The 14,289-nt window shown below is 38.9% G+C and overlaps 6 protein-coding genes across 6 annotated transcripts in view; 2 read left to right on the top strand and 4 right to left on the bottom strand.

The window, feature by feature from the left end:
* The window catches only part of BATDEDRAFT_24374 (uncharacterized protein), a gene marked incomplete at both ends in the record, with an annotated part of 1,202 nt that extends 856 nt beyond the window's left edge, over nucleotides 1–346 (top strand). The window contains one exon of the mRNA XM_006678367.1: nucleotides 129–346. Within this exon, the coding sequence (XP_006678430.1) occupies nucleotides 129–346 (218 nt within the window). The remainder of the gene's footprint in view (nucleotides 1–128) is intronic.
* Nucleotides 347–995: 649 nt separating this feature from the next.
* Nucleotides 996–1,871, bottom strand: BATDEDRAFT_24373 (uncharacterized protein; the record flags this gene model as incomplete). Its single annotated transcript, XM_006678366.1, has 1 exon — nucleotides 996–1,871. One exon carries the CDS (start codon nucleotides 1,869–1,871, stop codon nucleotides 996–998), a length of 876 nt encoding a protein of 291 aa, XP_006678429.1.
* A 1,458-nt stretch (nucleotides 1,872–3,329) lies between these two features.
* On the bottom strand, nucleotides 3,330–3,530 carry BATDEDRAFT_88329 (uncharacterized protein; the record flags this gene model as incomplete). The annotated part of the gene is made up of 1 exon (XM_006678570.1): nucleotides 3,330–3,530. One exon carries the CDS (start codon nucleotides 3,528–3,530, stop codon nucleotides 3,330–3,332), a length of 201 nt encoding a protein of 66 aa, XP_006678633.1.
* A 1,990-nt stretch (nucleotides 3,531–5,520) lies between these two features.
* On the bottom strand, nucleotides 5,521–6,701 carry BATDEDRAFT_24372 (uncharacterized protein; the record flags this gene model as incomplete). The annotated part of the gene is made up of 3 exons (XM_006678365.1): nucleotides 5,521–5,765; nucleotides 6,321–6,432; nucleotides 6,474–6,701. 3 exons carry the CDS (start codon nucleotides 6,699–6,701, stop codon nucleotides 5,521–5,523), a joined length of 585 nt encoding a protein of 194 aa, XP_006678428.1.
* A 1,324-nt stretch (nucleotides 6,702–8,025) lies between these two features.
* Nucleotides 8,026–10,589, bottom strand: BATDEDRAFT_24371 (uncharacterized protein; the record flags this gene model as incomplete). The annotated part of the gene is made up of 8 exons (XM_006678364.1): nucleotides 8,026–8,852; nucleotides 8,948–9,056; nucleotides 9,146–9,519; nucleotides 9,599–9,673; nucleotides 9,775–9,892; nucleotides 9,979–10,047; nucleotides 10,255–10,298; nucleotides 10,523–10,589. 8 exons carry the CDS (start codon nucleotides 10,587–10,589, stop codon nucleotides 8,026–8,028), a joined length of 1,683 nt encoding a protein of 560 aa, XP_006678427.1.
* A 609-nt stretch (nucleotides 10,590–11,198) lies between these two features.
* BATDEDRAFT_88259 (ubiquitin-specific protease UBP6) lies at nucleotides 11,199–13,784 on the top strand (the record flags this gene model as incomplete). Its single annotated transcript, XM_006678672.1, has 12 exons — nucleotides 11,199–11,375; nucleotides 11,445–11,480; nucleotides 11,683–11,772; nucleotides 11,863–11,966; nucleotides 12,055–12,169; nucleotides 12,278–12,468; nucleotides 12,584–12,669; nucleotides 12,743–12,933; nucleotides 13,002–13,121; nucleotides 13,249–13,435; nucleotides 13,517–13,594; nucleotides 13,666–13,784. 12 exons carry the CDS (start codon nucleotides 11,199–11,201, stop codon nucleotides 13,782–13,784), a joined length of 1,494 nt encoding a protein of 497 aa, XP_006678735.1.
* Between the last annotated feature and the right edge of the window lie 505 nt (nucleotides 13,785–14,289).

Below are 14,289 nucleotides of genomic sequence, written 5' to 3'. Positions count from 1 at the left end.
ATTCAAACTCTTCCCATTGTATAATGTATTGGGTTATGTAGATTGTCATATACATAGATATTGCATTATGTCAATACGACGTTGTTTTGAATACGACTGTAAAATAAACTTGGATGTTGAACCACAAGATTATCTCATGCAAGCAAACCATACGAGTGTATTTTGGCAGTGCTACAAGTTTGTTGACCAACTCATGTATGACGATATCAGCACAAACTCGATTGATCCAACAGCCATATATACACATTGTTATCAGTTACATCGAGTGATCGTTCAAATAGGTCGATTCAGATGGGTTGCATATAACCGATTAATCCAGCATTCATCCATTGTCAAACAACCATAATGCACAATACCACCAAGTGTGCGATTACACACGCACTGATCAGTCGTTGCACAGTATGCATCAGTCAATGTCAAACATATGTGTGTCTGCAACTAAATTGCAGTCCATGACACATCCACACAATCCAACATGACAAATCATGTATCATGAGTCCAAGATTGATCAAAAACCTGATCATGGTAAACACAGCATGTTGTTGCATATCAGACTCGATATATCGAGTGACAGTTGCACACTGGCTGATGGTTCACAGCGTATCAGTCACAATACATGCACGGTATTGCATTGCAGTCATTGGATGACAGCTGGTTGCAATGTGATACTGATCGACATACATCAGCATGATGTGATGTGACCATAACCATGATGGAATGCGTTGGAGTTGACCTGTTTTGTACCGAGTTGGGTCATGGCTGACACAAGTTTTACATTGATCCAGATCTGAATGGATAGTTGGTTGACAGAAATGTGTACAAATATGCAGTATACAATGTGTTGTATTGGAAATATACAAGTGTCAAGGTACAATATCATGCTGACCAAGGCTGTAGCATGATAAGATACAATACATGTAAATCCAATTTTATTGTAAGTAGAATCAGAAATGCAGTTATAGAATGACAATCGAATAGGTTGAAACCAGATCAAACTAGCATTCAGATCGATTGGATTGATTTCCACATCCGATTCGCCTGAGTCGATCGATAAGTGATCTAAACCCATCACCAAGTCTGGAGAAAGCATTACGTATACTAGAAGAAGCTCTCTGTCCAAAGGAGGAAGCTTTCTGTTTGAAGGAGCGAGATTCAGACTGTGTTTGCGGTTGTAAATGCAGACGCTGTTGATGATCACTAGGATCTTGATCAGAACCCTTCTTGCATTCTGATGATTTTTCACATAGTCCTTCAAGGTATCCCTTAAAGACAGGGTGTACGCGGATAAGCGAAAGTTTCTGATTAAGCGACTGGACGTTCCAAGGCTCTCCAAAAACGCACTCCACGAGTTGTATTTTGACGAGTTTCAGTTCAAAATCCAAACGATCATACTTGGACTTGCATTCTTCAAAACCTTTTTTAAGCTTGTCAAGTTTGAAATATTGACCTTCAAGCTCAAACTCGACCTTTCTAATCTTGCCATTATGTTTTGAGCTGCCGCCATTTTTTCCAGATTTACCTTTCAAAGCTTGAATGCGTTTCTTTAGATCGCTTAGCAGTTTATGTTGATCATAGTATTCAGATTTTATTGACTCGCATACTTTTCGTTGTTCATTGCGACTATGTCGTCTTTCTAAGTATTCTTTGAGCAAATCCTCGATGTTACTTGGAAGTGAGACAAGGTTGTCCAAGTCTATACCATTTTTATCGGGAGTTGGCAAAGAGCTAGGATAAGTAGTTGTAGCCACACTGGGAAGAACTGTTGAAGCGCTAGATTCAGTACTTGTAATTTCACTGGGATCAATTGGAGTAGCAATAGTAACCGAGCAGGCAAGCAGGATTGATGACAATACGACAATTAAAAGTTTCATTCTACTGGTTTGATTAAGCAAGTTGTAATGTCATTCAACAGGTCTGATTTGAATTGTATTTATACATCATCAAGCGGACAGTGTTAAAAGCATGTTTTCATATGACCGTCCTAAAAAACTAGCGCTATTGTCAGGGTTGGTAATAATTTATTACTATCAATGTTAAACTTTAAAGGGATCTTCCTTTATATGACGATTCGTAATTTTGATCAACAATTGCTTGTGTATTCAAATATCGTATGATCAATTCTACAGTTTTCCGCCCTCGTCCACCCTAAAAGGGTCAGTACGTCACAATATAGCCAAGCACAAACCAAGTAAAACTGTACGCAGCTGGCTGACATTCAGTTATTAGTCGGCCATTAACATGTGTTGTGATATTGTATGTTGTGTGCTACTATATCAATATCGATTGTCACTATATAGTTGTATCAACCACACATCATGATCATATGTCATGGTTGACTTGTATTCTGGATTGATGCACTCATTTCATCACTCGAGCAACTCGTTGTACGACTCATTGTATGACTCGTATATACACTGCAATTGGATCAAGCCACTCACCATCATAGCATTGTTGAGCATAGATCAACAACTGCGATCAATGTTACACTGCCGTGCACAATCGATTGCAGTCCATACCAGTTATAGTTGATCACAAATGACACGGTGTATATTGATAGTGTTGCATTTGAATACATGTCATGATGATCAATATCAATCACACACAGCTGGTACATGCATGAGTAATGACGACATTTGATGACTGCAACAATCGATACCAATCGTGTTGAGTGAGTTGATACATTGCAATGACATCGAATGCGCGATATCAACAGCTGGAATATGATATACTGGTGCAAGTATTGTGACTTTTACATGGTGGTTCAGTTATCCATACACATCATTGTCATGCAAACACATTTATCAACAATGCAATATTATAGTTGGCATGATCGTATTGCACCAATCAGCTACTATACGATCACTGAATACATCAATATGTGTATATTAAACACAGTGGCAGTATTTGATTGTAATTGTTCATTTTTTTGAATGGATTTATTTAAAATAAACTCGGGTATTGAGATATGAAATGATCTCATGTGAACAGGCTGTAATCGTACAAGCATATACTGGTGGTGTTACAAGTGTATTGGTCAACTGTTGTATGACTGTCCCGGTGATGGTGTCAGGGTTGTGTCTGTTACCACTGGTACACTACCAGCAGAAACTCAACTAATCAAACAGCCATGTATACACATTGTTGTCAGTTACATCGAGTGTTTGTTCAATAGGTCGATTCAAATGGGTTGCATATAACCGACTAATCCAGCATTCATACATTGTCAAACAACCATAACGCACAATACCACCAAGTGTGTAATTACACACGCACTGATCAGTCATTGCACAGTATGCATCGGTCAATGTCAAACATATGTGTGTCTGCAACTAAATTGCAGTCCATGACACATTCACACGATCCAACATGACAAACCATGTATTGAGTCCGAGATTGATCAAAAACATGATCATGGTAAACACAGCATAGTGTTGCATATCAGAGTCGATATATCGAGTGACAGTTGCACACTTGTTGATGGTGCACAGCGCATCAGTCACAATACATGCACGGTATTGCATTGCAGTCATTGAATGACAGTCGTTTGCAATGTGATACCGATCGACATACATCAGCATGATGTGATGTGACCATAATCATGGTGGAATGTGTTGGAGTTGACATTGTGAGTTGACAATCGATACACCATGCACATGACTGGAACATATATATTCGAGTGTGGTTTGGTTGGTGTCAGATTGATCATGCAATCACATTGGTGCAACGAGTGAGCGAGCTGATGGTGATCTGAACCCATTTCAACAACAAGTATTGACAGTCATGGATTTGCATGCATTCAATATGTGTCGCACACTGTTGTTGACTGTTGAGTGTGTATTCAGGTCAAGTTACCACCAACCACCAACCAGATCCAGTGCATACATGATCATTCCTAGAATGACTGCCAAGAATATTCGTGTCTGAAAGTTGATTGTGAGTTGGTGGTTTGCAAGAACCGGACACAACCAACATGCTATTGGATACAGCAACCTGATTATAGTTCAGTCGCATGGTGTGATACAGTGGTTCATGCAATACAACATCCAGATATTTGTAGTGTTGAACATGACGAACCTGTTGTTCGTGTAGCATCATATCAATTGGTAATTCGGAATCAAAGTGTTGTGACCACGGAAACTGAGTATGTTGCATTTGACTACACCAAAACTTGTTTGACATTGTTCCATTCATTGCGCAAGTACACCAGATCCAATTGGAGTGATTGATCAGAGTCGGCAAATATCACGATATTGTCGGCATACATGAACCCTCACATTGATGGTGATTTACACGATACTCATGCAATGACAATCGGTTGATATCATCGTGTATGTTGTTGATGAACATGTTGAACAACAATCTGACAGTGGACATCACCACCGGACTCCATGTTCAATTGGAAATGGATCAGAAACCAATGATTCAGTCTGAGCACAAGCTGATGAGCATGTTTACAGCGCTATTAGCAAGACCAGTGTGCGTGGTATCAATCACATGTGTTGCAGTTATCATATCAAGGCACCAACCGTGACAGTGTTGAATGCATTTTGAATGTCAATCAACACAACAATAATATTGAGCTGCACGCACTGCTGTCATTGAACAATATCGACTAGTGAACCAACCTGCACAACACACTTGTTTGGTTTAAAATCGACCATGCTTAGTGGTGACGAGTTTGTTGAGCACCACGACCCATCAATGTGTGTTTGCAAGACCTTGCATACCAGTTTATGACACACATCAATCAGTGTAATACCGTGTTTGTCGTTTGTATCAATGTGATCACCGTTATTGTTGTCAATATATGCAGTCAGTACAATCGGTACAGTGTATGCAGACTGCCATCAGGTTGCATAGTGGCCGTCAACATATTGACTGAACTGTGTGTAGCAGGACACGAGCAAATGGATTGGGTGGTTCATCAGGTGTAGTATCATTCGATGCATATAATGCGACTTAGTAGATTATGGCCAATATCCTGTTGTTTTCCGAGTGTCTGATGTGGATCAGCTGCTGTATTGCATCAGCTAGTCGATTTCAAGATATATCCGAGTCGAGATTAGTTGCATCGCCACGAATCGGAAACAGTTTGTATGGTGAAAGTGAATCACGTATATGCAAGTACTGCCATTACTGCAAGTCAAGTAAATGTCCACTATCGTCCATAGCAAGACGCAAGTGGTGATTATTCGGTATGCCAAAAATATTATCACTGCTGTACTGAATGATACGATTGGCATCGCATCGTATAGTGGAATGAAATGATGGATGTTGTGTGTGTTGCACCACCAGACATGACTCGAGCTGCTGCAAATGTCATATCAAAACGATCATCAATACTGTCCGGCCAAATGTGTCAGCAAACTTGATCCAGTTCATATGTTCATTGGCGCATTCAAGTCGCTGGATTGTTGCATTGTGTTTGTCCCAGCATGCACCTAGTTGGCTGCGACAGAGTTCATTGTGATTGTCGCGGATACTTGCTGTAATGTACATCGATACTCCAGTGTTACCATGTCAAGTTGTCCGTTTGATTGAGCGATACAGTCGACGTTTATGTAGCCGAGCAGTATGTGCATGTGCGTGCAGTTGACAGTCATTCACTGTTGCATTGGCAGCATCCAATAACTGAATGCATAGCTCGTGTGTGTCCGTGTATGATCCATCAAACGCTGCATATATTCCACCAATCGTGAACATTGCAATCCGATCATAGGCATATATGCAGAGTTGTGATATGTTAGTTGGATGAGTGGAATGGACTGAATGAGTTGGTGCATGTGTATTAGTGCGGATGCAAGTGTAAATGACACATCATCAACAACCGCAATATTCATGTCTACACGAGCAGATTCTACAAGTGTTTGTTTAGTCTCGTCACACACAAAGTGATTGATAGAGTGTCAATGACATGCAGTCCTGCTCACTCGAGTGATGTTACTGTCTGCATATTGCCAACATACTGCATGACAGTCAAACGCAGTATTCATGCGTGTATGATGCGTTGTAATGGCGCATATTCAGTGTCCCAGTTTGCAAACAGTAGCACGGATGAGTGATCGTCAAACGGAATAACTGCTGACAGGACATGTTGAATGGCAGACAAGACATTTTGCGTTTGATAGTCGCATGCAGCCGAGTGTCCAATGTACACAGCCAACAGTCCAAACACAGTCAGGTGTAAAGTTTGGAATGTTTGCGACAATTATGGTGCCATAAACAGTCATTTTGCAAATCCAAACCATTTGTCAATACCGAATGGTGTCTCGATGTTCGGGAACAGTTGCCGAGTGTTGCAATACATTGAAACCACACACTGTGTGCTTGAAACTGTCCGTTGCAATGCAAGTCTCGGATAATCCACATAGTCGGTTTGGCTGAATATATGTCAAAGTAGTGAGTGTTTGCTGGCAATGTTTGACACATTGGCTGACAATATTTGACAACAATTAGGAAGTGGTGGAACATACAGTGAGGATGTCGTTGGATGCCTGCGTTGACAGTCTTTGTGTATGTGTCAGTTGTTGTACGGATGATTGGTGACAGAGTTGATGGATAGTGTGTGCGGAACATGACTCTGGCACAGTAATGCGGACTCGTGCACCGAGTTGAGTTGTCCAGCAATCGATTTTGGAAATGTGTTTGATGTGATGGTTTGAGATGGATGCCAAATGACCACGAATGTTACCAATTGTCATGACAGTTGATTGTTGATTCAAAACGTTGTTTGTTTGGTATTAATGGTTAGAGTGTCACTCATTGATCTGTCAGATCAGCAAGTGTTATTTCGGTGAGTTTCGTGTTTATTGTAGTCACATCAACATCAGCAGGTTGCACTACGGATTTGCTTGACAGAGTTGCAGATCCAGTTGGATTGATAGGTGAGCAACTGTGCAAACAACTGTGCGAGTTGCAGGATGTTTGAGATCCAACAAAACACTGCTTGCACACAAGTTCATGAATGCAGATTGTCAGACTTGACCATCAACTCGCAGTATAAATTGCATGTACGACAGTTTACACGCTTGTCCATCAACAATAAACCCATATAACCAGTAAACCGTTGACGAGCAGTCAGCTCAGTGGTCGGATTGATGTTTTTGTTGGAGTTTCTGGATCAAATTTGACCTGATTTGTACCAAGTTGGGTCATGACTACAAGTTTGACAGCAATAGATTGATCCACTAATAATCTGATCGTGTTGTTGATTGTATGGATGTTGTTAACCCGTTGCAGATTGATACGGAATGTGACCAAAATACCACAAAGTTTATTGAGTGTGCACATTGCATTTGATGCAAAACGCAATAAACAAATGCGAGTTGCAGCATTCATTCAAGGTTTGACACCAGTCGATACAGCATTGACCGCAATGGCATTTATGTCAACAATTGCACGATTACGGAATAAGTTGATTGTTGCTTGTCATTCCGTATCGACAGTCTGCGTGTGTGTGCAACGTGCTGTTGTCGCATATGAACAACTTGGATTGACTTTGTGGACAAAACACAGTCACTGTAGCGGTGGTGTTCACAGTCGTGTATGGTTGGGTAAAATTCACTCCGAGAGGAGTTACGAGATTGGTTGGACTCATTCAGTAAATAGTGTCGAGTCACGTAAACTGATGCATAGCAGAATTCCTTTGATAATTCACACCAGATTTGATTGATAACAGTCAAACTCAGTATCCAGATTGTAACGGATGAATCCAGTTTCAGACTTTTCAATTCTATAATGTATGACCGTATCAAAAAAGGAAACGACTTGAATCCAAAACTATAGTTTGATTTTGTACTATATGATGAGTGTTGTTATTAGTCGATTTTTAGTAGAAAAGTGCAACAAATATCCAACCATTGTTTATTTCAAAGTAAAGACGGCAAGTAAAGTATTCCATTTTACATGCATACGACTGTAAATCAACAACATCAGAAAATAAACTCTGGCTTCCAAACAAAATATCAACAGTCAACGGCTTGGATAGCAGTAGTAAAAAATAGCGAGTTTAAATTGATCCATAACTTATTCAGCATAGTTTTTGGGATCTTCGTCGTCATTGTCACCACCTTCATCATCTGCCTCTTCCTCGTCTTCTGTTGCATCCTGCATAGCAATTTCTGCATTCAATTTTGCTTTTCTAGGAGGCGGTGGTCCGTCTAAATCCATGGCATCATTCGGTGTTGGTCTAGTAAAAGTCTGACGAGATGTAAAAGCAGGCGCAGACGACGACTCGGCAGTAGATTCATTTACACCACCAGGTGCAGAAGATGCATCTTCATCCTTGGCAGCTGAGAAATTCAATCCAAGACCGGGCTGGCGGTATCCAGTAGAATTTGCCTTTGGCCCTTCTTTATCATGAAATAGTAAAGATCGTTCTCTATATAATCGCTCATTCCGTCTGCCATCTCCCTCATCCTCCGAATCGGATCGCTCATTGTCAGGCACAAATCGCTTATCCGACATTTTTTGGGTAATGCGGTGGTCTTTTGCATCGTTTTCATCCTCCTCATCTTCAGATGAATATGTGTCGTGAGGAACTTGATGTATTTGTACACTGGGTGCAAAATTCAAGTGACGAAGATTTTCAAGAATTTTGGTTTTCATGCGATTGAGATATTCACGAGAGTTCATGTTCTCCATATTGGTGCTGGGCACTTCAAGACGAAAGCTGGGTCCAAAATATTGAAAGTAGTCGTTGTAAGGAAGTTCTTCTGAAAGCTCTTCATCAACACAACGGGCTGTTTCGTAGGTCCAAGTGCGACATACATTACGAATTGTGTATCCTCCTCCACCAAGAATCATGAGTGGTACATTGAATTTTTTCATAAAATCAACTGCATACGCATGTCCTAATAGTTCAAAACATTAAATGATTAAAACATAATAGTCGTATTAACAAATAATAAAGGGTAGTTGAGCTATAGTTTGTATAAGCTACTCATACCATGCATGGATAGGTTAAAGCATCCGAGACGATCGCCAGCCAATGAATCTGCACCACATTGAAGAATAACTGCCCCCGGACGATATCGCTCCATTACAGAGGTGAGGACCTAAAACACATTGATCAACGCACATCAGTCTACAAAAAGCATAGGATGCAGCGTGGCACAAATACCCCTGAATGGCATGCTAAACCTACAGTAGAAAAAATATCCTTGTATGACTCGTCATCAATACCGTCCTTGAGAGGAAAATTAATTGCAAAATGTTTTCCTCGACCATGGCCTACATCGTTAATATCACCAGTACCTGGGAAATATTCACCATACTTGTGAAAAGACACGGTCATGACACGGTCAGTTGTGTAAAAAGCCTCTTCAACACCATCGCCGTGGTGATTGTCAATATCAATATACAGGACACGCTGATGATATCGCAATAGTTCCAAAATGCCCAAAACAATATCATTAACATAACAAAACCCAGACGCTTCGCCCTTTTTAGCATGATGCAGACCACCACTCCAGTTGATAGCAATATCAGATTCGCCACGGTTGAGCTTGGATGCAGCGGCTTTGCGTAAAATGAATGATTAGCTCAATACCAAGTAATCATAGAATTAAAAGTAAGCATCTACAGACTGACTACTTACATAACGATCCACCCGCAGACAAAGCACAGAATTCATACAGACCGTCCCATACTGGACAATCTTCTCCCAGATTGACTAGTATATTCAAAACAAGTGATTGTTTTTAAAACACATGGTATGAGCAAAAATAATATAAAACCTCGAATAAATTGAAATATATCAAGACATAGTATTACATTTTTGCTGATATTTGTTGATTTCATCTGTGTTGTCTGGCTGAACTCTATGCAAGAACTCGATATAGTCATCTGAGTGAAACTTGGTCATTTCTTTCAAAGTAGCAGGCGTAGGTCTCTATCCGTTACACATTAAAAACAACAAGTGATCAGAATTGATATTAGAATAAGCATGTGATGCCATAAAATGGTCGATTCACCCACATTGATTTCAAGTTTCTTATATAGACCATAATTAACCACAAGATTATGGGTCATGCGAATGCGATGTGGCTAAAACAAAAACCCAATGTAAGCTCAAGTTAGTTTTAGTAATATATAGATAAGCAAAAAGTCACATTTTTAGATGATTTATGGTTGAAACATAGCAATATTGTTCCTGAAAGTATGAGTAGATCATATATGAAGCATACACCAAGAGTTTGATAGTATAAGAAGATCTACTAAAATAGTCGATTTTGCCAAGTATCCAAAACAAACCTTCATTGGATGCTGAGGGCCGTAGTGGTAAAGACCAACATCATCTATAATACACAAGAGTAATGCAGTTGGTAAAAGTGTCAGTGTTAATGACTACTTGTAGCATATATTTGCAGTGATGGCTCGAACATTAAATATGCATTTATCTAGCACCAAATCGGAATATTTGCCAAGTTTTCTTGGCATAGAGCGAAACGATGCATCAGACAAATTGTAGATAACATGAATCCATCAGAGATTTCAGAAACAATGAAAAACGATGCAATACCATGATAGTAATAAGAGACTTTTGATTTGCGATTTCGGACAGTAGTTGTAGTTATGGGAGCAGCCATTGTATGGTTTGGATTTAGATCCGCACGTTATCGGTAAAACAATGGAGCTGAAAACTTTAAAGTGTATAACAAGCTTAAATAATCCAACAGCCTTAGAGTAAATCACTGTACACAGTAGACTAAAATGCCAACAGTGACGATGAAGAATAGATAGATTCGCAACTGGTCGAATTAAAAGGATTAAACGGAAAGTACAAAAAACGGGCAAAACTGAAACAACAAGAAATTGACCAAAAATACAAATATTTGGGTAAAAATTAATTCCCCAAAAATCAACTTGATTTCAAATCTGTAGATCTGCAACTTCCGCCAATCAATTCATTGAACAATGACTGCTTCTCTTAACAGTTGCGTATTTGCTTGGATTGTGTATTGAATACGCCGAATCTACTCAATAACTGCTTATTCAGAATTCTTTGGCACTACTGAATTTATATTTGACTCTACTTGCAGCCCTGGCTGCAATACTCTTGCTGTCTGTTGATTTGTTGGATTGATATTTATCTATTTTGAGTTTAAAATATTCAACTTTATTGTCCATCGAGTGAATTGATTCTTGGAATGCTATCGAGATACTGAGCACGAATCTAAACTTATTTATTGTCATTCATGTTCAATGAATTGTGCACATTGTCTACTTTAGTATCTGTCAAATGGAACGGTAAAAAGTATCCTATCGAGGTTGATTTGTTGCAGTCTGGCATCGTTTTCAAAATGCAACTTTTTTCGCTGACTGGAGTAGCTCCTGAGCGACAAAAGATCATGGTCAAAGGTGGTATGCTCAAGGTAATTCTCATCTTGTTTGCATCAGGATCAACGACTACAAGTAACATATCTTTTTATTAATCTTGACAGGACGATGTGATTTTAAATACTCTTGGACTCAAAGAGGTGTGTACTTTCACGTTGACTTCAGCCTATTTCATCACCATCTTTTAATACGTCTAGTTGAATCATAACCTAACCCATATGTATGCTTGATTTTTACCCATTACTATTTAGGGCCAACAATTGATGGTACTTGCTAGTTTTATCAAATATGTTACTGCATTCAACTTTTGGATTGTAATGTCAATATTATATACTATTGTAGATGATGGGCACCGCTGGTGAACTCCCAAAAGCTCCAGAAAAAACAACTGTGTTTGTAGAAGACATGTCTGACACTCAACTTGCGCAAGCAGTAAGCGGATGTTTATTAATATATGAAATTCATTGCTTGATCCATCAAGATCTGATTTTAACTGATACATTGTATGTCTTGAATGAATAGCTTAAAGTTCCTGCTGGTCTCATCAATCTTGGAAATACATGCTACATGAATGCCACTATTCAATGTCTAAGAGCTGTCCCAGAACTCCTCGAGGCAATGGAACAGTACGTTTTTACTGTCCATATAGTCAAACACTACTCGTTTTTATTTTATGCTAAAGCTTGGTTTACTCTACTTGAACCCTTTTATTAGCATTGAACGACCAGCTAATCAGGATGCTTACTGCGATCTTTCTGTTTCTATGCGATCTTTATTGAAAGAACTAAATGACTCGGGTGAATCTATTTTACCCATGGTATTTCTTCAGGTAAATTGAATCTGATGTCATGGCGCCTGTTTGAGTGTTTAATGGCTCAACTCACTTGAACGTCCATTTTTAACCCGTCTCTATATTATAAAAATATTCATTGGGTAGGTCTTGCGTTCTGTATTTCCTCAATTCGGCGAGTCTAACAATCAGGGATTTTTGCAACAAGATGCTGAAGAATGTTGGGGTCAAATCATTCAAGCCTTGAATGAAAAAATTCCTGGCATTTCTGTTACAGGTCAAGTTGAAAAGGGAAAACGATTTGTCGAGCAATATATGACCACTGAAACGATTTCTACGTGAGTGCAATTGTATTTGCTTAAAGAATTGACGTTTTAAAGGCTGTGCTTGCATACATGAATCTCTGACAAATCATTTTTTCCTGATGTGCTAATGGCTGGCATGCTATTTTAGTACTCATTGCACTGAATCTGAATCTGAGCCCAAAACCACCGCTGTTGAATCATTCAACAAGTTGCGTGTCAATATTAGTGCTGGAGGTATATATTTCATTTACTACACAACATATGCATGACAGTTTAATGGTGTTTACAAATAATTTTGTGGATTTAGTTTCTACCTATTTGGTATCGGAAATTGCAAATAGCTTGATTGAAAAAATTGAAAAAAATTCACCAAGTTTGAACCGCAGTGCCAAATACAGTAAATCATCCAAAATCACACGATTGCCACAGTACTTGACTGTTAATTTTGTACGTTTTCAGTGGAAGCCCCAAGAAAATGTCAAGGCAAAGATTCTCAAGGTATTTATTACTGATTCGTTTTTATAATTACAATTCATTTTTTACAACTTTGCATTATCAAATTTCAGAGAGTCCAATTTCCTATGGAGCTAGATATGGTGCCTTTTTGCACTCCTGAACTTCAGGAAAAACTTGCACCAGCCAAACAGCGTTTAAAAGAAATGTCTGACAAAAAAGCGGATGAAGCGGTACGTCATACTTTAAGTTTAAAGTGCCATCATGGGCTATACGATTGTTTAAAATTTACGCTTTACTTTGATTACACTTAAACTTTTATTGGCAAGCTGTAACATTTGTAATTTTTATTGCGTTTAGAAATTAAAGAAGCTTGCTGCATCGCAACCTGGTGCTTCTACCAGTGCTGATGTGGAAATGGTCGACTCTTCAAAATCTACAGATTACAAAAAGTCTCACTTTGAAGCTCTTAAAAAGCTCAATGTGGATGACAGCCTTGTTAATGATCCTGGAGCCAATCCTTCGGGTCAATATGATTTGGTTGCAGGTATATCTATGCACAGCCAGACTAACTTTAATGAGCCGTTTTGATTAACTTGAGCATTTTATTTTGGCAATGATTTGATAGTGCTAACTCATGTTGGTCGTGCTGCTGACTCTGGACATTACATTGGCTGGGTCAAAAGCCAAACAACTGATAACTGGTGTAAGTTGCATCAATGCGCTGCCTGATTAAGCTGGCATTTTAATTTAATTTGCAATTCTACAACCTTTTAGGGAAATTTGATGATGATCGCGTCTCGCAAGTCCAGCCAGAGGACATTGTCAAACTTGAGGGTGGTGGTGACTGGCATACAGCCTATATTTGTCTTTATCGATCCAAAATTCTTGAATAAGTGCCGTGTAGATTTTGATACATTATACAGTTGATGCTGAATTAATATCAATTGTGATGAATCCTGGTTTACATTTTTGAAATTACTATTTTAATGAATGAAGGTATGCGCATAACATTCCCTTGTTTATCTTGTCACATTTTGGTCGGTTTCAAACCTGTGAAATGTTATACTTTGAACACTCTTACCAAAAGTGCGTTTGAATTCAGTCTTGCTGCCAAACAAGGGCTAAATACGGATTACTGTACTATTTTTACTGAAATAACTTGGATATATATTGATAATAAGAGTATAAATACAAATCAACCCACCAAGCATATACTTGTATGAATCTGATTGTGCAGTGCATTATGCTGGCTTTAATAAGCATAAATTAATATCAAAATACTCGTTTATTGTTTCAGTCAGCTTGAAATGAGTTGGTCAACTTGATATTCTAACAAGACATGAAAATAACTAATGAATATTTTTAGTTGATAAACCAATTTCAAAGTGCAACCTATTT

Source organism: Batrachochytrium dendrobatidis (genome assembly GCF_000203795.2).
Source record: "Batrachochytrium dendrobatidis JAM81 unplaced genomic scaffold BATDEscaffold_5, whole genome shotgun sequence".
NCBI classification, from domain to species: Eukaryota; Fungi; Chytridiomycota; class Chytridiomycetes; order Rhizophydiales; genus Batrachochytrium; species Batrachochytrium dendrobatidis.
The sequence above is the reverse complement of the archived record's forward strand: the minus strand, read 5'-3'. Positions and strand labels throughout refer to the sequence as shown.